This window comes from Danio rerio, chromosome 17, assembly GCF_049306965.1.
Source record: "Danio rerio strain Tuebingen ecotype United States chromosome 17, GRCz12tu, whole genome shotgun sequence".
Taxonomy (NCBI): domain Eukaryota; kingdom Metazoa; phylum Chordata; class Actinopteri; order Cypriniformes; family Danionidae; genus Danio; species Danio rerio.
The window spans coordinates 3,699,419-3,724,915 of record NC_133192.1 but is presented as its reverse complement, the minus strand read 5'-3'; the positions used below and the strand labels follow the sequence as shown (position 1 = coordinate 3,724,915).

Here is a 25,497-nt window from a genome sequence, read left to right as displayed (position 1 = left end):
TCTGCAATGAATTTTTCTCCCTGTGACTTGGTGTTTATGAAGTGTCTGTCCTCACAGAGTGCTGAAGAGGGTATTCGAACGCCACATTGATATGAACCGACAACGATTAGATGAGGTGAGCTTTTTAAAAAACACATTACCTTTAAGAGGGACCTATTATGCCCTTTTTAACATGAGTCTCTGAGGTCCCTTGAGTGTCTATGTGAAGTTTGAGCTTAAAATACCACACAGATAATTGTTTCTAACTCTCTGAAACTGACCCTTTTAGGGTTTGATCCTAAATGTGGCATTTTGGTGACTGTCGCTTTAAATTCTAATAAGATTGTGCTCTTTTTAAAAGAGGGCGGAGCTATTAATGGCTATGGCTCAGTGAGATAGTCACTAATGGGCGTGGCTTTCTCCCTCTGATGACTTGTACAAAGGGAGAATGTCAATCAAAGTGTTTCTGCAGACTGTTTTTACCATTAGAGGCTGGAGATATTCACACACTGCTGACACACAACTGTGCTTAAACCTCTTATAAATGTGATTTTTGCATAATAGGTCCTTTTTAATGCTTTTATACAAAGTAATTTCACAATATTAAAAAATAAATAAAAATGCATTTTATATATGATGTATTTTATTTACATAATTAAATATTTTAAAATATCTTTGATACTTTTTTACAAATATTTTTATATAATTCTTTTGCTATCCAAATTCAAATCATAAATTTTTTATGAAGTTGTACTCTGTCACATTATCTTTAATGCTTTTATTAAAGTGACTCATAATCATCATAATCTTAAAAAATAAGTAACTAAAACTGCTGCTTTTGTGAATAATGTTTGTTTCTTTGATGATAAATCAGCATGATTTCTGCCGGAGTCTCGTAGGATTTAATGAAGACCACAACTCTTATTATTCCACACTCAGTTATCATTAAAGGGTCACGAAACACCAAAACACATGTTTTGAGCTGTTGACAGTCGTATATGTGTCCCACACTGCTAAAAACACTATTAGGACACCTATATTTCACTAAAAAGTGTAAATTGGTTGTTTTTGCGTTATTTCAAGCAAATTCGTACTTCCTGTTTGAAACGAATTTTTGAAGCTGCGTCACGGTCATGACATCTTAGAGTGTAGTCCAGCGTGCAGACTGGACGTCTGTGCCAGAGTGAGTCTTATTACGTCTTACAGTGTGATGCATTAATGCATGAGTAAAGCTTGGTTCAAACCAATCAGCGCGCTCTATTGTGCAACTTCATTAATATTCATTACTGTCACAGTGTAGACGGCAAAGACGCCACGTTGTGTTGGCAAAACAAGCGTGAAGTGTTGCTTTTATAGTTTGCTGCAGTTAAGTTTTGTTTTCATTTTCTCTCTGTGAGAGCTCAGACTCACGCGTGGATTAACAGTGTACGCGACGCTCGACAACAATAACTTACGTGTCTAAGGAGGGTTATTGTTTACCTGAGAGCTGTTCTCATCTGCAAACGCTGAGATCCAGATTGTAGTCTCCTCTAAATAAAGACACGGCTGTAGTTGCTGGTGATTGTCCTGTCTCTACAGATTTGGTAAGTGAGCGACCAGTGCTCTTTGTTTATTCAGTTGGTATTTTATTCGTATCAAACAAACTATTGCACCGAGTGCAATAGTTAGCACTAACAGTTACAACCAAACTATAACCTCGTGTTGGATTTTGTGACCGGAATTACACACGTGGCTTTCTGACGCTACCTGCCGTGTGTATCTAAGTTCTTAGGGAAATGCTGAGTTTTTTTTTCTCTCATTCGCCGTGCGGTATCAAACATTGCATGAAAAATACACGCTTAGAGCAGCGCCTCGAATTAAATATCACGTTTGTCGGGAGGGGCATGAATGAATTCCCTGAATGAAAGAGCCAAACTGCAGTTAAAGTCCACCATTTAATAATTTGGCAAATAATTCGACTACAGATGTCCATGTAAACACAGTCACATTGTCCGCTGTGGTTGTGTGTTTTGACTCTGAAATTCAGCGCGCCCAAATAGACACTCCCACACCAAGCCTCTTTTCTTCCTCCGACACTCCCCCCTAAACAGAGCTGGACACGCCCACTTTTCTGACTTTTTCCAAAGTAGAGGTGTGAAAACACCTTGCTGAAACGAGGGGGTTTCATGGCCCTTTAAAGGGCCATGAAACCCTCCGTTTCAGCAGGGTGTTTTCACACCTTTAGTTTGGAAAAAGTCAGGAAGGTGGGTGTGTCTAGCTCTGTTTAGGTGGGAGTGTCGGGGGAGGGAAAAAGGGAAGGATTTGAATAAAAATGGGAGTTTCAGTTTAGGCACGCGCTGATTTTCAACGAGGCAAAACAAACACACACGCAGGGGAGAAAGACAGTGACTGTTGTTAAATGACAGTGGAATGTTTGACACCGCACATCGTATAAGAGAAAAAACATCTGCATTTCTCGTAACTCAGATGCACTCGGTAGGTCAGAAAGCCGTGTGTGTGTGTAGACTATCCTGTCACAAAATGTGGCGAAAATTCAACAAGATGGTCGGTAATAGTTTGATTGTAGTGTTTACATGTTTACACTCTGAGAGCAGCATTTACAGCGGATCTTTCAGTCCATAATATTGTAGTGATGTTAACGTACTGTAAACTAAGTAACTTAGAAATCATTTTGATTAAGGTATATCTTAAAACACTGAAAGAGTACTGCTGACGATACAAACTAACTTTGCCTCTGAATAAACCAACAAAGACCACTGGTCGCTCGCTTACCAAATCTGTAGCGACAGGACAATCAACACCAACTGGAGCCGCGTCTTTATTAAAAGGAGACGAGCAGCAAATCCGGATTTCACCTTTTCCAGATGAGAAAAGCTCTCGAGTAAAAAATGTTCCATACAAACGTATTTCTGCCGCGTGTCGCGTGCACTGTAATCCACACGTGAGTCCAGCTGCGCTCTCATAGCTGGAAAAGGAATACAAAACCTTTGTTGCAGCACATTATAAAAGCAACACTGACGACCCGTATCTCCTAACAGTTCTTCTTCTCCCACTTGTTTTGGCAACACAACGTGTCGTCTCTATGCTGGCTGAACACTTTTATACTCTTTTATAGGCTTTTATACTCACTGCGTTCGCCGTTGTGATATTCTTTAAAACGACAGGGGGTGGTCAAAAGAAACCCACCGTAAAATCTGACGGATAAACAGAGAAGTAGTTCATTCAATACTTTTAAACTAATTATTTTGTATTGTTTTTGATACATTACTATAATGATTATAAGCATTTTTATAACCATTCAAGATTTTTGAATCAAACTTTGATGTATCACTTGCTTTTGTTCATATCTCAGACGGTTTATTACAATATTAATCACAAGAAAACATGAGTTGCTCTACAAATATATTTTTATTATAGCAAGAATAAAAACAAAAAAAGTACACTTACTAAAAAAAACTGATTTCTATTTTTTTTTTTTACATTTAGCCCAATCCACAACCATATACGTCAGTGTGACACCTATACTGGTGGAAAAAGATATTCAGTAATTGTGTACCTCTCCACTTTTGGCATAAACAAACTTATCCCTCAGGTTTTTCCAAACTTTTTAACATAAACTTTCCTCCTTTCTCACTGCTGTTGCTATTTCTAGCAAATAATTATTGGTCTTCCCTTGCTTTTGTTCATATCTCAGACAGTTATACCTATTACAATTTATTAAAATAATAATGACAACAGAACATGAGTTGCTCTACAAATAAATGTTTTATTAACTCAAAAATAAAAGCAAAAAAAGCACACTTACAAAAAAATACAGATGTTTTTTTTAGATTTAGCCCACTCCACAAATCGCACATTACTGTCTGGCTAGTTTCTGTCCTCTTCTTATTCTAAAAAGGCAGTGATGGCCCAACATTACAGATCATTATCACCAATAAAGCCTAGAGAAACAGGCCATCAGTATATCTATTCCTTTCCAGTTATCAAAAAATAATTTTGTGACTTCATTATAGTTTTGTAAATATTAAATTGTTTTTAATACAAAATTACACAAAATACATCAGTGTAAAACCTATGACTGGTGGAAAAACTTATTCTGTAATTGTGTACATTTTGCCATGGCCTCTTTTGGTTTTAATAAACTTATTCTTCAGGTTTTTTCAAACCTTTTAACAAAAACTTTCTCCTTTCCCATGGCTGCTGCAATTTATAGCCAATGTTTATTGATTGTCTGGTTATCTCTCTGATCACGGGTCATAAAGATGTGTGTACAGTTGTACTGTTTCAGACAAAATCTCTTCAAAGTGGTTCATATTCAACTCAAATCTGTTGCGGCACCGCTCGCACTCTTCGCTCGAGTCTCAAAAAATGGCCTACACACCGCCAGCCGAAATCATGCCGCGCGCACCCAAAGCGAACCTTCGCAAACTCCTCAATGACGTCACATTCGCCGTGCGCACTCAAGCGAACAAGCGGATGCGTCGGGTATAAACCAGGCTTAACAGGTAAAAACAGTCCTGGAAGCTATCATGCATATTAATGAAGTTGCACCGCATACAAAATAGAGCGCGCTGATTGGTTCAAACCAAGTCTTTCTCATGAATGAATGCAGCACACTCAGAGACATCACAAAGTACTCCCAGGTACAGTCATCCAGTCTACACGCTGGAGTACACACAAGGATCTAATTGGCGTGACGCAGCTTAAAAAATTAGTTTCAAACCGAAAGAACGAATTTGCTCGAAATAATTGCAAAAACAACCAATTTTCACTTTTTTGTTTAATATATGTGTCCTAATAGTGTTTATAGCAGTGTGTGACACATATAGGACTGTCAACAGCTCAAAACATGTGTTTTAGTGTTTCGTGACCCTTTAAACTACGCCTTTGTTTGTTGTGAATACACGCCCTCTAGTGGTGAAACCATTTCAATGTGGTCATGTCATTAGCCTAGAGCAGTGGTCACCAAACTTGTTCCTGGAGGGGCGGTGTCCTGCAGATTTTAGCTCCAACCCTAATCAAACACACCTGAACAAGCTAATCAAGGTCTTACTAGGTGTACTTGAAACATCCATGCAGGTGTGTTGAAGCAAGTTGGAGCTAAACCCTGCAGGGACACCGGCCCTCCAGGACCAAGATTGGTGACCCCTGGCCTACAGTATGAACATTTCCTGTTTGTGGTCAAACCATTTTATAACAGTAACAAGAGGCAATTCAATCCTAACTTAACGTTAAAACAGCCGTCATAACATTATTTATCAAAATGTGGACTTTTTTGAACTCTCAGAAGCTATAAAAATTCAAAATGTAAACAGGGAAATAAGTTGGGACCACAGTTATTGTTTACATCCCTCAAAATGGTCTGTACATACAATGCTTTTAAATTCTCCAAAATTCCCAACAGAACAAAATGCGCCACCTTCTAGATAATCTTCAGGACGACCTGCAATCTCCCATTTCTGTCCCCGTCACGTCACTGTGCACAGAACAATCCCACAACCCTTCACAGCTGAGGAATAAAGCGTCAGATGACGTGGATGATCTTCTTCACAGAGTGTTTGATGAGGAGCGCAGACATACCGAGGCTGTTTATCCTGCAGTATCGCCTCACCATAATGAAGACAGCGAGTTCTCTCTGAATGATAATCCACATCTCACCTGCGCAGAGGAGAATCCCAGGAGCGCAGAAGATGATAATGAAGTGCTGGAGCAGGTGGAGGAGCTCAGAAAAAACATGGAGGAGTGCTTATCAGTGTCCGAGACTCTGAAGGAGCAAACTAGAGGAGAGATCAGCGATGGTGAGGAGTTTTAATTCAGTGAGATGTTTGGCAAAAAGCGCTACACCTTTTTAGCAGCAGGTTTTCAGATGTTCTTTGTTTACTTTTTGTAAAGGGTTTTCTATGCCAGTATTTTTAACATGCTGTGTGCAGTATTTAATACTTCCCATGATGTTTCTGCTTGTGTTTGAGCATTTATTGATTATGTAATGTTCAACATGGGCTCATTGGGAAGATGTACCTCAGTCTACATTTCTGGAGAGCGTGAATTATACTCTCTGAGGTATGTTTGGCTTTGTTTCGCCTGTAAAAACTAACGATATGGGGCTGTATGACACTAAACCAGACGGCTTCTGTTCCTTGTCGCACTACCGGCTGACTGCTCACCTCTGTGTGGACGGCTTTTCCTATGATATCAGTATGCCTGGTGGCTCGCTGTGTACGATGGCGGACTTGAGATGCGGATCGGAGCGTGTGTGATGACAGGAGTCCAGCGAATAATCTTCGGAAAGCAGGTAAAACAAAAATAAATAAATAAATAAACAACAGGGCGAGAACATGGTAAAAAAAAACCCCATCTAAAAACGTGGTAAAATCGCGCTGATTTTCCTTTTGTCTACATCAGCTGTTGAAAACACTATCGGTTGGGTTTAGGGAAGAGGGTGGGTTCAGTCAGTCAGTCGACAGCAAGCCAGTCGGCTTAAGAGTTGTGTGTGTTGTTGTGCCCCCTGGTGGATTTACGTGAGAAGAGCACGCACAAATAGCACACGAGATCAGCAAAAAGCGCACACAGCGGCCTCTGGCTGATTCGTGAAAACAAAAACTGAGAGGAAACATACCTCAGAGTACATTTTTCACACTCTCCAGAAATGTAGACTGGGGTACGTATTCGCAATGAGCCTGGGTTGGTAATTTTAGCGATAGTTTACCCAATATTTAAAATTCATGACAAAAACGACAACAAATGTTTTTATGTTGCTTTAACTCAGTTTAATCAGGCTTCAACTAGACTTTTGAAGTCTACATTTCTGGAGAGCGTGAATTATACACTTTGAGGTATGTTTGGCTTTGCTCCGTCTGTAAAAGCTAACGCTACGAGGCTGTATGACACCGGCGCCGATCGCTTCTGTTCATTTTCATGCTACCGGCTGACCGCTTACCTCTGTGTCGATGGCTTTTCCTGTGATATCAGTTTGCCTGGTGGCTCGCTGTGTACAACGACGTACTTGAGACGCAGATCGGAGAGTGTGTGATGACAAGGGTTCGAGTCCAGCGAATAACATTCCGGAAAGCAGGTAAAACAAAAATAAATAAATAAACAACAGGGTGAGAACATGGTCAAAAAATAAAACATTCAAGAACGTGGTAAAATCGCGCTGATTTTCCTTTTTTCTACATTAGCTGTTGAAAACACTATCGGTTGGGTTTAGGGAAGAGGGTGGGTTCAGTCAGTCAGTCAGTCAGTCGACAGCAAGCCGGTCGGCTTAAGAGTTGTGTGTGTTGTTGTGCCCTCTGGTGGATTTACGTGAAAAGAGCGCGCACAGACAGCACACGAGATCAGCAAAAAGCACAAACAGCGGCCTCTGGCTGATTGGCGAAAACAAAAACTGAGAGGAAACATACCTCAGAGTACATTTTTCACACTCGGCAGAAATGTAGACTGGGGTACGTATTCGCAATGAGCCTGGGTTGGTAATTTTAGCGATAGTTCACCCAATATTTAAAATTCTGTCATTTCTCACGCTTCACTGTAAAAATGTAATGACAAAAACGACAACAAATGTTTTTATGTTGCTTTTACTCAGTTTAATCAGGCTTCAACTACACTTTTGAAGTCTACATTTCTGGAGAGCGTGAATTATACACTGAGGTATGTTTGGCTTCGTTCCGTCTGTAAACACTAACGTTACGAGGCTGTATGACACCGGCGCCGATCGCTTCTGTTAATTTTCATGCTACCAGCTGACCGCTTACCTCTGTGTGGATGGCTTTTCCTGTGATATCAGTTTGCCTGGTGGCTCGCTGTGTACAACGGCGGACTTGAGACGCAGATTGGAGAGTGTGTGATGACAGGGGTTCGAGTCCAGCGAATAACATTCCGGAAAGCAAGTAAAACAAAAAGAAATAGATAAACAACAGGGTGAGAACATGGTCAAAAAATAAAACATACCAACGCTATCAGTTGTGTTTAGGGAAGAGGGTGAGTTGGGTCAGTCAGTCGGCCAGTAAACCAGTCAACAGCAAGCCGGTTGGCTGAAGAGCTGTGTGTGTGTGTTGTTGTGCCCTCTGGTGGATTTATGCGAGAAGAACATTCAAGAACGTGGTAAAATCCCGCTGATTTTCCTTTTTTCTACATCTGCTGTTGAAAACACTATCGGTTGGGTTTAGGGAAGAGGGTGGGTTCAGTCAATCTGTCAGTCAGTCAGTCGACAGCAAGCCGGTCGGCTGAAGAGCTGTGTGTGTGTGTTGTTGTGCCCTCTGGTGGATTTATGCGAGAAGAGCGCGCACAGACAGCACACGAGGTCGGCAAAAAGCACACACAGCGGCCTCTGGCTGATTCGCGAAAACAAAAACTGCGAGGAAACATACCTCAGAGTACATTTTTCGCACTCTCCAGAAATGTAGACTGGGGTACGAATTCGTAATGAACCTGTGTGGGTAATTTTAGGGATAGTTCAACCAAAAGGTAAAAATGTAATGGCAAAAAGACAAGACAACAAATATTTTTTATGTTGTTTAAACTAATCAGGTTTCAACCAGACTTTATAAGTTTAACTTAATATTTTAGTCAGTTTGATTGATGTAAGTTGAGATGACTTAAAGTTCATTTGTTTAGCTAAAAACTAAATTTAAGGCAGCAAGAATGTTTTTACAGTGTTGTCACAATCCTGTTTTAGTTTCTGAGTTCTACATAATTGTTCATGTTGTACCAACACAAATTATTAAGTTAGCTTAATTGTTTTCACAAATTGAAGTTGACTGATAATAAAACAATTAAGTTGTACCCTTAAAAAATCCTAAGTATTGTGTTAACATTTTTTAATCATTTTGGAGTGCTCTTGTAAGCACAAAAGAAGATATTTTGAAAAATGCTGAAAACTGTAACCATTGACTTCTATAGTATTTGTTTTTCATACTATATTTCTAGCTTTTTCCAAAATATTTGATTCAATTTTTAACAAACAAAGAAACTCATGAAGATTTGAAACCACTTAAGGGTGAGTAATAGAGTAATTTTCATGTTGTGGTGAACTATCCTTTTAAGACTCCAGAGCCATATTACTGATTTGTTTGTGACTTAGCTCTACTTTGTTTACTGGAGTGTTTATTAGTTTGTGAATGATATAACATACAGTTGCAGTGTTCAATTCTGGTGTAGATACAGTTTACTTTAACTGGAAGATGTGTAGGCTTTATTATTAGATATGGATATATGTATTTAGCCATAATATATTCATAATATAGACAGTATTGAGGAAAAACTACATTTCTGATAAAAAAAGGTTAAATCTTCTGTTTCCTATTGGCCATTTGAAAACATAACTATTAAATGAAGAAATAATTAAGTTAATAAATTAAACTAAATGAAAGCGGTGTCTAAATGTAATCCAGCCTACTGTTGATTATTTTCTGTTAGTTTACAATTATAGAAAGTGCAGTATTGATGTTGAATAATTTAGTAAATGCATGAAAGCTGTCTTTAAATATGGTTTAAACATTTCAAGCTTTGTTACACTGAAATATACAATATTATTAATATAATTTACACTGTTAGATATCACTGCTTTAATTGAGGGTTTTGCATTTTTTCTAACTACTGAGGAATGAAAAACTTTTTGTACTGTGATTTTTATATTCTCAAATGATTTGACTATTGTATTTTAATAATATTGAATATAAATAATAAATAAATGCTGTCGCAATCACATCCGGCTTGTTTTTTTTTTTTTTTGCACATTTAACTAAAACATAATGATTTAAATCGCATTATCTTGAGTTAAACGAGCAATAAAGTGTCCTGTTACTTCATTCAGGGCCCTATCATACACCCGGCGCAGTGTGGCGCAAGGCGCGGCGCAATAGTCTTTTGCTAGTTTCAGCTTGGCGCAAGAGTCGCTTTGAGGCGTTGCGCTACGCTGTTTAAATAGCAAATGCATTAGCGCTCATATGTGCGCCCATAGGCGTTCTGGTCTAAAAAGGAAGGCGTTCTGAGGTGCACTGCTGGCGCGTTGCTATTTTGAGAAACTATAATAGATTTTTCATTAGACCAAAACTAACCCGGTCTAAACTCCAGCACAGAGTTGCGCCTCACTTACACACCGCTTAATACACACAAGAGAGCAATAGGCAAATATCTTTACATATGAAAAAATTAAATATTAAGGATATATATAGGATATAATAAGAATAGATATAGAATATAAATATAAAGCATTAAAATATTACAAAACATATTATTTTCTAGCCTTCATAAATATGAAAAATCACTGCTTTTATGTCTTCTTCATCTCAGGAGGCTATTTCAGTTCATTCATAACAATTTGCTTTTGTATAATGTTATTATTATTAGCAGTATTATTTATTATATCCATATTTATATTTGTTTTATTAAAAACAAGCTTAAATTTGCCCACCTGTCAGGTTTTATACCATATGGGGTAAGGCAGGTGTATTGGGAAATAACTCAGTATTTTGACCACACTTGGTCATTATTGTTCAATCATTCATTTGCTGGAAATTAGAACTGAATTTAGAAATAGTTTTGAAACGAATATTTGCGCTTAACAAACAAAAGTATTTATTTATAGACTAATTGATGTCTGTGCATAAAGGTTTCCCTATCCAAGAGCGAAAGTGAAAGTAGATCCATTATCTCTCATTCTTACGCAGTAGATGCTCTGTTTAACAATTTGCTAGTGAAATGCTCATTTTTTCCACTTAGACTTACTTTGCGTCCTGTAAATAGCGAATGCGCTCTTGGCGTGACGCAGCTGACTCTTAAAGGGAATGGGAGATGAGACTCTGATTGGTTTATTCTCAAAACACACCTATAACTCATTAAGAAAATAAACTCAACCCTTTTAGACCATGCGCCTTGGCGCAAAGCAGATTATCCCGTCCGTAAATTAGCAAAAATGCGTTCTGACACGCCCTGAAAGCATTTGCGCCCTGCGTTTTGCGCTCTGAGCATGGACTGTCAAAATAGAGCCCTTAAAGTTTAAGATAACATGACAACACTTTTGTCTTATTACAGACCCAGAAACCCTGGCTATTATTATAGTAATATTGAAAATAGATAATAAATAAATGCTGCTGCAATCACATCTGTCTTATGTATTGCACATTTTAATCAAACAAAATGATTTGAGTTGCATTGTTGTACGTTAAATCAGCAATAAAGTGTCGTGAAACTTCATTTAATGTTTACCAGATAACAGGACACACTCATGACAACACTTTTGTTTTATGGCTTTATTATAATGGCTATAAGTAGCCATAATATTACTTACAGCCAGTATTAAAGAGTTCAATTGTAAACACTGTTATATTTGATTGATAATTTTACACTGTAATGTATGACTGGTTTAATTGAGTGTTTGGCATTGAATGAGAAACATTTTACAGTGTTATTTTTATATCCTCAAATGATTTGACCACTGAATTTAATAATATTTCATTTAAAATATTAAACAAATGCTGTTGTAAACACATCTATCCAGTTTTATTGCACAATTTATTAAAACATAAGGATATAAATTATTAAATTATTATTAAAAATTATCAGGATTTAGCATTATCCTGAGTTAAACGGGCTATAAAGTGTCCTCTAGCTTAAATTAAAGGTGAACAGATAACATAACAACGCTTTTGTTTTATGACAGACTCAAATACCCTTAGATTTTATTATAATAATATTGAATATCGATAATAAATACATGTTGCTGCAATCACATCTGGCTTGTTTATTGCACATTTTAATCAAACATAATGATTTAAATTGCATTATTATAAGTTAAACGAGCAATAAAGTGTCCTGCAGCTTCATTTAAACCTTAACAACATAACAACGCTTTTGTTTTATGACAGATCCAGAAACCCTGGGTCTTATTATAATAATATTGAATATAGATAATAAATACATGTTGCTGCAAACACATCTGGCTTGTTAATTGCACATTTTAATCAAACATAATGATTTAAATTGCATTATTGTAAGTTAAATGAGCATTAAAGTGTCCTCTAACATCAAATAAAGTTTAACAGATAACATGACAACACTTTTGTTTCATGACAGACCCAAATACCCTTAGATTTTATTATAATAATATTGCATACACTTTCTGAAATAAAGGTACATGAGCTGTCACTGGGGTGTTACCTTATTAAAAAGTACAAATTTGTACTTAAATGGTCCATATTAATACCTCAAAGGAGCAAATTAGTACCTAAATAGTACAAAAGTGTTCCTATTAAAATTGGGTACTATTATATATTTTCGAGGTACCAATACTTAAGTACAAATGTGTGCAATCACATCTATCTTGTTTTTTTTTTGTTGTTTTTTTGCACATTTTATCAAAACTTAATAATTTAAATCGAATTATGTTAAGTTAAACGAGCAATAAAGTGTCCTGCAGCTTTTATTTGTAGTTTTAACAGATAACAGGACACACTTATGACACTTTAGCTTTATGGCTATATTATAATGACTATGTGTAATCATATGATTTATATTATAGCCAGTATTGAAGAGTTCAATTGTAAACACTGTTATACATGATTGATTCAATCGAGTGTTTTGAATGAGAAACATTTTACTGTGTTATTTTTAAATTCTCAAATGATTTGACTTCTTTATTTTAATAATATTGAATATAATTAATAACTGTGTTTTTAATCACATCTGGCTCGTTTATTGCACATTTTATTAAAAGATAATGATTTAAATCGCATTATCTTGAGTTAAACAAGCAATAAAATGTCCTTCAGCTTCAGTTAAAGTTTAACAGATAACAAGACAACACTTTTGTCATATGACAGACCCAGAAACCCTTAGGTTTTATTATAGTAATATTGCATACACTCTCAGAAATAAAGGTACGTGAGCTGTCACTGGGGTTGTACCTTTTTAAAAAGTACACATTTGTACCTAAATGGTTGATATTAATACCTCAAAGGTGCAAATTAGTACCTAAATAGTACAAAAGTGTTCCTATTAAAATTTGTTGGTCCTAATATACATTTTTGAAGTACCAAAATGGACCCCTTAAGTACAAATTTGTACCTTTTGAAAAGGTACTACCCCCGTGACAGCTCATGTGCCTTTATTTCTGGTATAAATACATGCTGTTGCAATCACATCCATCTTGTTTTTTTTTTTTGTTTGTTTTTTTGCACTTTTTATCTAAATATAATGATTTAAATCAAATTATGTTAAGTTAAATGAGCAGTAAAGTGTCCTGTAATTTCAATTAGTAGTTTAACAGATAACAGGACACACTTATGATGACACTTTTGCTTTATGACTTCATTATCATGGCTATATGCAACCATAATATCATTTATATTATAGCCAGTATTGAAGAGTTTAATTGTTAACACTGTTATTGATAATTTCACTCTGTTATGCACGACTGATTTAATCGAGTGTTTAGCATTGAATTAAAAACATTTTACAGTGTTATTTTTATATTCTCAAATGATTTGACTACTGTATTTTAGTAATATTTTGTTTAAAATAATAAAAAAATGCTGTTGCAAACACATCTGGCTTGTTTATTGCACATTTAATTAAAATATAATGATTTAAAACGCATTATCTTAAGTTAAACGAGCAATAAAGTGTCCTCTAACTTCAATTAAAGTTTAACAGATAACATGACAACACTTTTGTTTTATGACAGACCCAGAAAACCCTCAAGAGATCGCTTATCACTGCAAATACTGAGAGTTTCACTGCAGTTATTATTATTCACGCGGCTTTATAGCGGCTGCGCTCATTCCACGCATTCCACGCAGCTGACGTCATGCGTCCAAGCGCAGCGTGAATCTTCAATTTATACATCTTATTTTACTTTAAATAAAATCCGAGCGCACTATCATATTCCAAAAATATCCAACGCTAATCATACGCGGTCCTAATCGAAAAGCAGATCTCAAAGAGTCGGAGAAACTGAAACAGATGTTACGATTCCTGCGCGGAAGTGAGAGAAAGTAGAGCCGCGGATGAGCCTATTCCCGGTCACCTTTCTTCTGGCATCCCGGAGGAAGTGACGCAGCCAGCAGGAGTGTGACCCGAGGAACCTCAAACATGCGTCAATCCCGAAAAAACAAACTCCACCAAATGGCGGATTATCTCCACAAACCGTAATTTCTCATCCACAAAGTATTAATGTTGTGATTTAAGGACATATCCGATCAGATAATTCAGCAGGTAAGCAGCGGAGAGCAGTTTAAACGACTCTTTTCCATAGTTTTACTCAGAAGTGTTAGCACCGTTAGCTAAGTCGCGCTCGTAAACTCACAATTTAACTCCAAACGCATTTATTTTTTATATACCTTACGGGTTTGGATGTTTAAATGCGAGTTTGGAGACTTTAACGTCTTAATTTGTGAAGTGTCTGAGTCCAGTATGTGCGCGTGCGGTTTTGTGGTCACTTGTTGCTCCATAAAAAGTTAGTCAGACATTTTTGGCGTTTGTTTATATCCCGTTAATACGCATTAAATGCATCTGTATGTTGACTCGAGGGCAGATTTAGGGGATTTTATGTACTTTTAGTTAACAATACACTTGTTTTTGGAGATTTGCGGATTTAAAAGGCCTAAATCACGCTCCGTCTGTTATTGTTTTGTTTATGTTTACTCTCATTAGTTTCATTGTGACGTTAGTCACATTGGAAAATTGTCATATTTATGATACATCTTTTAACAATTTTGATATTTCGTTTTTATTATAAATCTATATTTGCATAATTACACATAAACGTAATCTTTTGAGTCGGTGTAATATTTGAGCATTTGCTTTGAATTGTGAGTTGAGGTAAAGATGGTTTTATATTTGCACAATCAGACTTTCTCCTTAATTTAATTAAAAAAATAAATAAAAATCGTGAAATCAGATTATCAGCCAGTGACTATCAACGTATGTTTATAGTCAATTAAATGGTGTAAAGTTGTTTAGAACAGGGGTTCTCAACTGGTTTGGCCATGGGACCCACATTATATGGTCATTAAGCCGCCACCCAGATTTTTAGGAACTACATTACAATTTTAGAAATAATAATTAATTTGTATTTATTTGTTTACATACACAATAGTGACTGATAAATCATAAGAAAATCACCAAGACTTACAAATAAACTATATTTTATTGCTGTCATTTAACAAAATTAAAATTATAGAAGTATTACAAAGTAAAAACGACAAATACTGTAAACCAGGGGTGTCCAAACTTTTTGGGCCGAGGGCCAGATGCAAAAAAACAAACGTTGTCGCGGGCCAAATTTTACATACATCACACAGACACGCATATATATATATATATATATATATATATATATATATATATATATATATATATATATAAATACAGTTGAAGTCAGAATTGTTAGCCCCCCTAAATTATTAGCCCCCGTTTATTTTTTCCCCAATTTCTGTTTAACGGAGAGAAGATTTTTTTCAACACATTTCTAAACATATTAGTTTTAGTAACTCATTTCAAATAACTGATTTATTTTATCTTTGCCATGATGACAGTAAATAATATTTGACTGGATATTTTTAAGACACTTCTCTATAGCTTAAAGTGACATTTAAAGGCTTAACTAGGTTAATCAAGTTAACTTGTTAAGTTAAGGTAATTAGGCAAGTTATTTTATAACAGTGGTTTGTTCTGAAGACTTAAGTGGCTAATAATTTTGACCTTAAAATGGTTCATAAAAAAAATTTTAACCGCTTTTTATTCTAGCCGAAATAAAACATAAGTCTTTCTCCAAAAGAAAAAAATAATATCAGACATACTGTAAAAATGTCCTTGCTCTGTTAAACACATTTGGGAACTATTTAAAAAAGAAGAAATAAATCAAAGAGGGGCTAATAATTCAACTGTGTGTATATAGATAGATAGATAGATAGATAGATAGATAGATAGACAGATAGACAGATAGACAGACAGACAGACAGACAGACAGACAGACAGACAGACAGACAGATCATAACAAGAACTGCTGCTTAATTGAATGCATGTAATAGCGACACCCGGTGGTTATTTTTTGAATTACGTTCATTTTTGTATAGCGGGCCAGATTCTATTGATATTTATAAAAAGCCTCGCAGGCTGCCAAAAAACTGATTGCGGGCCGCAGATGGCCCGCGGGCCGTAGTTTGGACATGCCTGCTGTAAACAGTGGTTAGGGTAAGGATAGGTTCAGTTACCATGAACTAAACTGTTAATAAAACATGTTGTCTGGTTTCTAAATGTCGTTATAATTTAGAACGTTTCTTGCTCTCTTGTGAGTCTCTTTAAGTCTTTTTTGTCGTCAATATATGTAAATCCACAATTTACAAATTCAGGGTCGTACTTGCGCTTTGACATATTTGTAACTATAATTAAATAAAACTTCACATGTCAAACGGTACTGTTGTCGTGCACGCATTTCAAAATAAAAGTCAAAATAAGTTAAAAATTAAACTTTTGTCGCTGTTTAGACCACACGCTCCGCGACCCACTGAAAATGTTCCCGCGACCCACTTTTGGGTCGTGACCCACCAGTTGAGAAACACTGGTTTAGAAGTCATACTCGCATGCGATTTCACACCGAATATTCAAAGTAGCGTGGTGAACACTATAGGGAGCACGTCTCAAGTTGTCACTGAATAAATGTACAAATATAAAACCAACTTCACTTCAATATTTTCTTTCAATATGTGTGTATGACTGACCAACTGATTCAAAACAATTTAAAAATGAATCTTTTTATATCTTAAACTATTTGACCGTGTGTGTTTGTTTATATTTCTAAATACTAGGGATGTAACGGTATCAGAATTTCACGGTACGGTAATACCTCGGTATGAATGTCACGGTACGGTATTTATTGAATCATTTACAGGAAAAAACAAAACTTATGAAAATACTCCAAAAAAGTGCCAAAAGTGTCAATGACATACAAATTAGCCATCTATCTGTAAGCTTTGAAACAGGAACTTCAATTTGAATAACAAAAAAATATTAAACCATGTAAAAAAATAAAGTTTCAATTTAGTATTGTTGAAAACTCATCACATTCAACATTTAATCACTCACTCACTTAGATAGAGATGGGTTTAAAGGAAAATTATCATATAAATATAATCTGGTAAAAGCTGGGATCTCTGGGTATTTACAATGTCCCCTGCAACAGAAAAAAACCCTCTCATTTGGGACTGAGGTTTCTGGGACAAGAGAGATATGACTTGGCCCAGGTTGACAGCAGTGGGTAACGTTGTGCATTGTCTTTCCCCCACTTGAGAGGACAAGTGGATCTGTAGCGACAACAGACCACAAGGGATGATGGTCAAGCATGGGCTGATGGGAATTGTAGTTTTCGCTACCTCCCGTTCGCTTCATTCACCTGAGCAAATTTTCTCAGAAGACCTATAGTTTTACCGAGTCATGCGAGTACGGTAATATCGAAAAAAATTAATATTGCGGTATGACGGCATTTACAATACCGTTACATCCCTACTAAATACAGATTAATAAATGCATTATCTTTAACTTGGAGTATATTGATTATTAAATGCAGCCATCAGCTTGATAACCCAAGTTAGTATTTCGTTTATAAAAAAATCCTTAAATTTAAACATTTATAATTGTTTATAAGACATCTGTGACAGGCTTAAACTAGTGTATAGATGTTGTTTATAGAGCACTGACAAAGTAAACATTATATAATTGTTACTTAATGATTGGCCTAAAGTTGGTTTTATATTAGAACGTTCATTCTTTTACCTTAATATTATAATTTCAGCATTGTTCACAGTCAAATAAATAGACACTGTATCAGTCAAAAAAAGCTGGTTTTATATTCGCATATTTTCTTTTTTTCCTTAATATAATTTCATAAAAGTATTATTTGCAAATTCTAATTAGTGAAATCATATTAGCAGCCAATGACTATCAAAGTATAACATTGTTCACAGTCAACAAAATAGTGCTAATGTTTTTTAAGTCATACTTGCATGTGATTTCAGACCGAATATTCAAAGTAGCATGGTAGACAATTTAGGAGCATGTCACTGAACGAATGTGTGAATATAAACTGACTTAGCTCAATTCTTTTACAATTTTAATATATTTTTTTTAAATAAATGTATATTTGCGTAGTTCCATATAAGAATAACACTTTTTGAGTAAGTGTAAGTATTGGTTTGCTTTGAATTGTGTGAATTTAGGTAAAGTTGGTAAATTCAGATTTTTTTCTTTGCTAATATAATTACAAAAAAGTATTATTTGCAACTTTTAAATAGGGAAATAATATAATCAGACAATGACTATGAAAGTACGACATTGTTTGCAGTCAATTAAATAGTGCTAATGTTGTTTTGAAATCATTTCTGACCCAATATTCAAGGTAGCGAGTGAAGTAAAGTTGGTTCTATATTGGCACGTTCATTCATTTAACCAGTTAAACTCTGCTGCTATTTTGGCATTTCCGCCTGGATTTTGCCTACCCAAATTTAAAAGCTTCCCAAATCCACATGGAGAGATGTAAATGCAAACATTTGGTATCATTAAAAAAAAAAAAAACTTTGAATTTTCATAAAACACTATTGAAAGTGTTTAAAATACCTGTATATGTTGTCTGTGTTGTAATAAACACCTAAAAAATATTTAAAAATGATAAAAAAAACAGGTGTTTATTATAACACAGACAACATATACAGATATTTTAAACACTTTTAATAGTGTTTTATGAAAATTCAAAAGGTTTTCTTTAAAATGATACCAAATGTTTGCATTTACACCTCTGCATGTGGATTTGGAAAGCCTTTAAATTTGGGTAGGCAAAATCCAGGCGGAAATCCCCAAATAAGAGCAGAGTTTAACTGGTTAATGTTCAATTAAAGGAGATTTTGAATTTAGTCGCCCAGCCCTACTTCTCTTTCTTTTGTAAAATTTAATAACATTCTTTATTTGTTTGTGCATGAATATTGCTTATTTTAAACCCTGTTATCTGCAGTTTTATCAGGAAAGCAGATAAATAGTGAGCGCTTGGGCCGTTAGTATCTGCAAATGTCACTGCTAATCTGTTTTGCTGCTGGTTTGTCTTGATTATCCAGGCACTCATGTGTTTGTCTTGTGGAGCCCTGTATAATCCAGCACCTCTCCATGGATTAAGCGCAGAGGAAAGCTGAATCGAATCGTTCTGTTGGAGGAAGGTCGCGGCGCGGGTTCAACATGCCCCTTCCGTTCGGATTAAAGCTCAAGAGAACCAGGAGATACACGGTGTCCAGCAAGAGCTGCCTGGTGACCCGCATTCAGCTGCTCAATGGAGAATACGTGGAGTTCACGCTTTCGGTGGAGAGTACGGGACAGGAGTGTCTGGAGGCGGTCGCGCAGAGGCTGGAGCTACGCGAGGTAGGATTGGTTGTTTTCTGCTGCTAAGGCATCATGTTGGTTTAATCGGGTTGGAGTCACCTTAACACAGCATGGGCGTGTGTTTATTTTAGCTCGCTGGTGCCGTCTGGAGTCTCGGCTATTCTAGGACTGCCACCAAAATGCTGTCAAACACACTCAATGCATCTGTGCTGACAATTTAGGAGTGAGTGAGTGAGTGAGTGAGTGAGTGAGTGAGTGAGAGAGAGAGAGTGAAAGTGTGTGTTTGACAGTAGCTTTGAGAGTGTGTGTGTGTGTGTGTTTAGTGTGTTTAAGATAAAGAGTGTATATGTTTGAGTGAAAGTGTGTGTGTTTGTGTGTGAGCGATTGTTTGTGTCTTTGTGTGAAAATGTGTGTGTAAGAGTGTGAGATTCAATGTGCGTGATAGTGTGCGCACACGTTTGTGATTTTGTTTGTGTGCATGTACTGTGCGTGTACGTTTCGAGTGTGTGTGTATGCACTTGTGAGTGTGTGCGCTAGGGGTGTAACGATACACTCAGCTCACGATACGATGTGTATCACGATATAATGTTCACGATTCGATGTGTATCACAATATTTGGAATAAAAACTGAAAATTTAACTGAAATGCAAATTTTACCAAGTAAACTATTTTTTATGTATTTCTTTTGTTTCAACTTGTTAAACTGAACCTTCTTTAAGAAAATAAATTAAACAGGCCTGTCCCTGGAAAATAAAACAATTTAAAAACTTCTTATAAAATATTATTGAAATGACAGAGACAAAATTAAGGAACAATTTAAGTAAAGGTGCAAAAAAAAAGCTTTCTATTCAATTGAATTTAACAGTAAGAGCTTAAGGCTTTGCTTGGTCACTTGCGTTTTTTGTGTGCAAAAAAAAAAATCCACATTTCCAGGTATTTAATTCATATTTAATTAAATTCATTTGGAGATATCTCTAATTACAATTGTGACTAGTCAAAACTCATTTAGAGATATCTGCAAATATTTTTCAATGGAAGTCAATGGAGGAATATGACTAGTCATAATATATTTGCAGATATCTCCAATCTGATTTCGTACTAGTACAATTGTAATTGCAGATATGTCTAATTGTCATTCTGACTAGTCAAATTATAATTATGACTAGTCAAAATATAATTAGAGATATCTCAAAATATATTTATGGATAGTCGGATCAAAGGTTTAAATGCTAAAACGGCTTGCCATACGCGCGCGTCTATCATAGTCCGCCCTCTGTAGTAGCAGCTCACGGTCAGCTCACGTCATGTGTGATTTTGCGGCCGCCAATACATCATTATATGAAGACAGAATGATATTTTAGGCTGAATTGTACCTTATAAATACAGTATGTGACTCTTTCAACACCATTAGGAGGTATCCATGTCGCTGTGCAAAGTATGTAAATCACTGGGATGAGTTTGAAACTTCGGCTATGTTTGACCCAGTATGCGTGTCAAAAAGCGGACGAGTCTAAAGCAATGACTGTACAACCGAAATGTTGCCAGACGTCTGATTTTGAGAGGATGAGTCGTCCTTTATTTCAGCTCCACTCATTTTGGTCTGCTAACATTACTGCTGCTGGAATCTGAACTCTCGTGCGACAGCAGGTGGAACGTAGCTCACTTGCAAACAGCTCAACTAATAAGAGAAAACGGACGTCATATCGTAATCAAATCGTCATAACGCCACGATGCATATCGAGACATTTTTGCATCGCAATAAATCGTACAACGATAAATCGTTACACCCCTAGTGTGCGCACATTTGTGAGTGTGTGTGCGCGCACTTGTTTGTGAAATTGTGTGTGCTCACATTGTTTGTGTGGGTGGGTGTGTGTGTACTGTGCATCCACGTTTCGGAGTGTGTGTGCCCATGCACTTATGTGTAAGAGTGTGTGTGTGTGCACTTTCGAGTGTGTGTGTGTGTGTGTGTGTGTGTGTGTGTGTGTGTGTGTGTGTGTGTGTGTGTGTGTGTATGCGCACTTGTGTGCGAGATTGTGTGTTCTCATGTTTGTTTGTTTGTGTGAGTGTGTGTGTGTGTGTGTGTGTGTGTGTGCGCGTTCGCGTGCACGTTTCTAAGTGTGTGTGTGTGTGTGTGTGTGCGAGATTGTGTGTGCTCACGTTTGTTTGTTTGTTTGTTTGTGCGTGCATGTGTGCGTGTGCGTGCATGCATGCACTTATGTGTAAGTGTATGTGCGTACATTTGTTAGTGTGTGTGAGATTGTGTGCTCACGTTTGATTGTGTGTGTGTGTGTGTGTGCTTGCACTTCATTATAATGCTGTCAGCTGCTGTTGAAGTCTGATAATTTTTAAGCAATCTTCCGTCAATTTTAGATCAACATGGATGTTTAAACATGATGGAAGTTTCTTAACAGCCTGCAAATGTACTGTTGCCTTTACTGACATTTACTAGTACAGAAGGTGATAGGGCTGCTGGATTATGGGAAAAATCATAATCACGATTATTTTGGTCATAATTGTAATCAGGATAATTCAAAAGATTATCAGTTGAAGTCAAAATTATTGGCCCTTCTGTGAATTTTTTTCTATATAAATATTTCCCAAATGATGTTTAACGGAGGAATTTTTCACAGTATTTCCTATAATATTTTTTCTTCTGGAGAAAGGCTTATTTGTTTTATTTCGGCTTGAATAAAAGCAGGTTTAAATATTTTAAAATCTATTTTAATAGCGTGATATTATTAGCCCCTTTAAGCAATATATAAATGTTTGATTGTCTGCAAAAGAAACTACTGCTATACAATAACTCGCCTAATTACACTAGTTAAGGCTCTGAATGTCACTTTAAGCTGAATACTAGTGTCTAGAAAACTGTCTAGTAAAATATAATGTAGTCATCATAGCAAAGATAAAAGAAATCAGTTATTAGAAATGAGTTATTAAATCTGTTATGTTTAAACTCTTCTTTAAGCATCTTCACTGTAAGAAAAAAACTTTAGCTACAAAAGTCCTTCAGTCAAGAGCAGTGAGGGATTTTCTCCTTTTGTTGTTTGATTAATAATAAAAACAGTCAGCCGCAGGAATATTGCGCACTGTCACTTAAAGAATAGTGCGGCTCTGATATGGTTTCTCTTTCACATGTCTTTTGATCCTCAATTTGTTTGTTTATTACACAAATGAGGGTTAATATGAACAATCACTAAACATCGCGCTCTGACACAAATGTGCATGTATTTGAGCATTAAAGCGCTCACATTAAGATGGCGCTAGATGTGTGTGTGCTCTGCTCGTCTCCGAGCATGTCCGAGTCCAAGCGCGGCACGCACACACACACACACACACACACACACACACACACAACATGTGCTCTTTCACGCTTTTAAAAATATGAATGATTCGAACATACATTATTGAATGATGAGCATCCCGTGCTGCAAACGTTACATTCGAAACCGGATTTTCAATAAATTGCACAGCCCTAGAAGGTGAAGTGTATTTTTCAGTAGAGGTGGGCATCTGTAGGGACCTCACTATTTAATCTTATCCTGGGCGTCACGATGCGATTCCAAAGCTCTTATATCTGTCCAACTTTTCAAATTTCAAAGCTTTGTTCATGATTACATGCTATGTATGCCTTTCTAGCCGATAAAACGTATTTTTTCCTTCCGCTTAGTGCTGCTCGATTATGGGAAAAATCCTAATCACGATTATTTTGGTCATAACTGTAATCACGATTATTCAAAACGATTATCAGTTGAAGTCAAAATTATTCATCCTCCTGTGAATTTATTTTTATATATAAATATTTCCCAAATAATGTTTAACAGAGGGTTTTTTTTTTTACAGTATTTCCTATAATATTTTGTAATATTTATATTATTCATATTTATAATATTCATATATTTATTTGTATAAATAATCACTAAACACCGCGCTCTGACACAAATGTGGATGTATTTGACCATTAAAGTGCTCACATTAAGATCGCGTTAGATGTGTTCGAGGCTAAGCGCGGCGCGCGCGCAAACACACACACACACACACTACCTGTCCGAGGCTAAGCACGGCTTGCGCACACACAACAGCACGTGCTCTTTTGCGCTTTTAAAAATATGAATGATGTGCATCCTGTGCTGCAAAAGTTACATTACAGCACACACTTTGTCATTTTCATGTGGAACTGAGCTTTGCAGAGGCAAAGACTTTTCACACGTGTACAACTGGAAGGGGGGCGGTACGTGATGGAATAATCGTTTATCTCGATTAATAGTTTCTCATAATCGTTAAAAGTCGAAATCGGATTTTCGATTAATTGCACAGCCCTACTTCGGCTTGGTCTCTATTCCAGGAATGAACCGCCAACTATTCCAGCATATGATTTATGGAGTGGATGCAACCAGCTGCAACCCAGTACTGGAAAACACCCATACACACATTCACACACAAACTTTTAATATGTTTTGGTCCGATAATAACCAGCTATAAAAAACACGACTGAATGTTTTGAATGAGGAGCTGTAATGTAGTCGTGGTTGGATGAATATTGGTGTGGCGCCCTGCCATGGAAGAATGAATGTAGCGGAAACCATGGTTTATATAAATTACTTGCATAAGGCCAATGGCTTGCAATTTATTGCTTTTATTGCCACTACATCTGGTAGATGCACATTTTCACATAACATATATTTTTTCCCTGTGCACCTATCAGTGCTTCAGGTCAGCATAGTTTACTTGATTGATAGTTCTGCCATCTTCAAATATTTATTTTCGTAACAGTTACACTCATTGGCCACTTTATTAGGTACACTTTACTAGTACCGGGTTAGACCTTTTGCCTTCAGAACTGCCTTAATCCTTCGTGGCTTAGATTCAACAAGGTACTGGAAATATTCCTCAGAGATTTCGCTCCATATTGACGTGATAGCATCACCCAGTTGCTGCAGATTTGTCGGCTGCACATCCATGATGTGATTGTGAATCTCCCATTACACCAAAGGTGGTGACTGTGGAGGCCACTTGAGTAAAATAAACTCATTGTTATGTTCAAGAAACCAGTCTGAGATGATTCATACTATATGACACACACACGCTCCCTCTACAAATCTGACATGCACAGAATCTAAGCATATTTAAATTTCTCGAAAACATTTTTTGAATGTTACTTTTTTATTGTATATATATTGTATATATATCTTAGATTTGAATGATTTAATTTGTTGATAAATTTTTTTAACATTTACATTAACATTCTTATTATGCCTTGTGAAACTTGTTAAACTGTTACATGCAGTAAATAAAAATAAAGTTAGGCTATTATTAGGGCTGGGAGATTTGGCAAAAAAATTAAATCTAGGTTTTTTATAAAGTTTGACCGATTCACGGTTTCGATTTTGATTTTTAAAAAAAATTTTATTGTGTTACTAGTCTTCTCAACATTACAACAACATGACTGAAGTAACATTCTCTTTATAAGTAACTTGAAAAACCATCTGGTTAAGGAACATTGTATTTTTAATGGCCATGTCATACAAAAATCGGTCAAGGTGTAAATAAATGTAAAACAAATTCACGAGTTAAATAGCTTTCCTGAAGATTTGAATAAGAAATATTTGTGTAAATATTGCGCTTGCAGGAATACAGAGGTATTTTTGCTAGTTTTGCTGAGCCTAGGAAAGATTGGCTGTCAGCTCGGCTTTGACTTTGTCTTCTGATTGAATGTCAGGTTGTAAAGCTGCTGCCTTTTTCTTAAAAAGATACAGTGGAAGTAAAGGACTGAACATGGAAACTGTAAAGTCTAATTTAACCCAATGTGTGAAGTTGTGGATGTATAGCAGGAGCAAATACAAGTACCTGATGTGTGTCTGACATAAAATAATATATTTAATCTATTTTTCTTTTCCCCCCTTTTAAATACCGATCATTTGATGCGCTTTGCTCCACTCTCTGTATTATGCTGCCTGATCTGTCTGGTTTTCAACTAGGTCCGCTAAATGACGTCATGGGGGCGGGTACTTTCATTTTCACTGCTACAGTCCCTCACCCCTACTCGTGTTCAAACCAAAAGATCAGCGCGGTTTTTCACATGGCAGGTTCTTACGTCCTTCATACATGTTGAGATGGAGTTTATCGACTTGATGAGGGAATATGTCTTGACAATTC

The 25,497-nt window shown here is 36.3% G+C and overlaps 2 protein-coding genes across 4 annotated transcripts in view; both read left to right on the top strand.

The window, feature by feature from the left end:
• Positions 1 to 9,684, top strand: part of spata7 (spermatogenesis associated 7) — a 28,687-nt gene extending 19,003 nt beyond the window's left edge. Inside the window, exons 11-12 of one of the 2 annotated variants that reach the window (XR_012393160.1) lie at positions 58 to 931; positions 2,159 to 3,362. Coding sequence is in view for 1 of the 2 variants with exons in the window: in XM_003200294.7 (XP_003200342.3) it covers positions 58 to 115; positions 5,384 to 5,791 (466 nt within the window). In the remaining variant the exon portion in view is untranslated. Of the gene's footprint in view, positions 1 to 57; positions 932 to 2,158; positions 3,363 to 5,383 lie in introns of those variants that run through there. The other variant, XM_003200294.7, reaches the window with a different exon arrangement.
• Positions 9,685 to 14,036: 4,352 nt separating this feature from the next.
• The window catches only part of ptpn21 (protein tyrosine phosphatase non-receptor type 21), an 80,510-nt gene continuing 69,049 nt past the window's right edge, over positions 14,037 to 25,497 (top strand). For both annotated transcript variants that reach the window (XM_001339926.10, XM_005169788.6), the window contains exons 1-2: positions 14,037 to 14,190; positions 19,080 to 19,377. In XM_001339926.10, the coding sequence (XP_001339962.4) occupies positions 19,198 to 19,377 (180 nt within the window). In that variant the 5' untranslated portion in view covers positions 14,037 to 14,190; positions 19,080 to 19,197. The remainder of the gene's footprint in view (positions 14,191 to 19,079; positions 19,378 to 25,497) is intronic.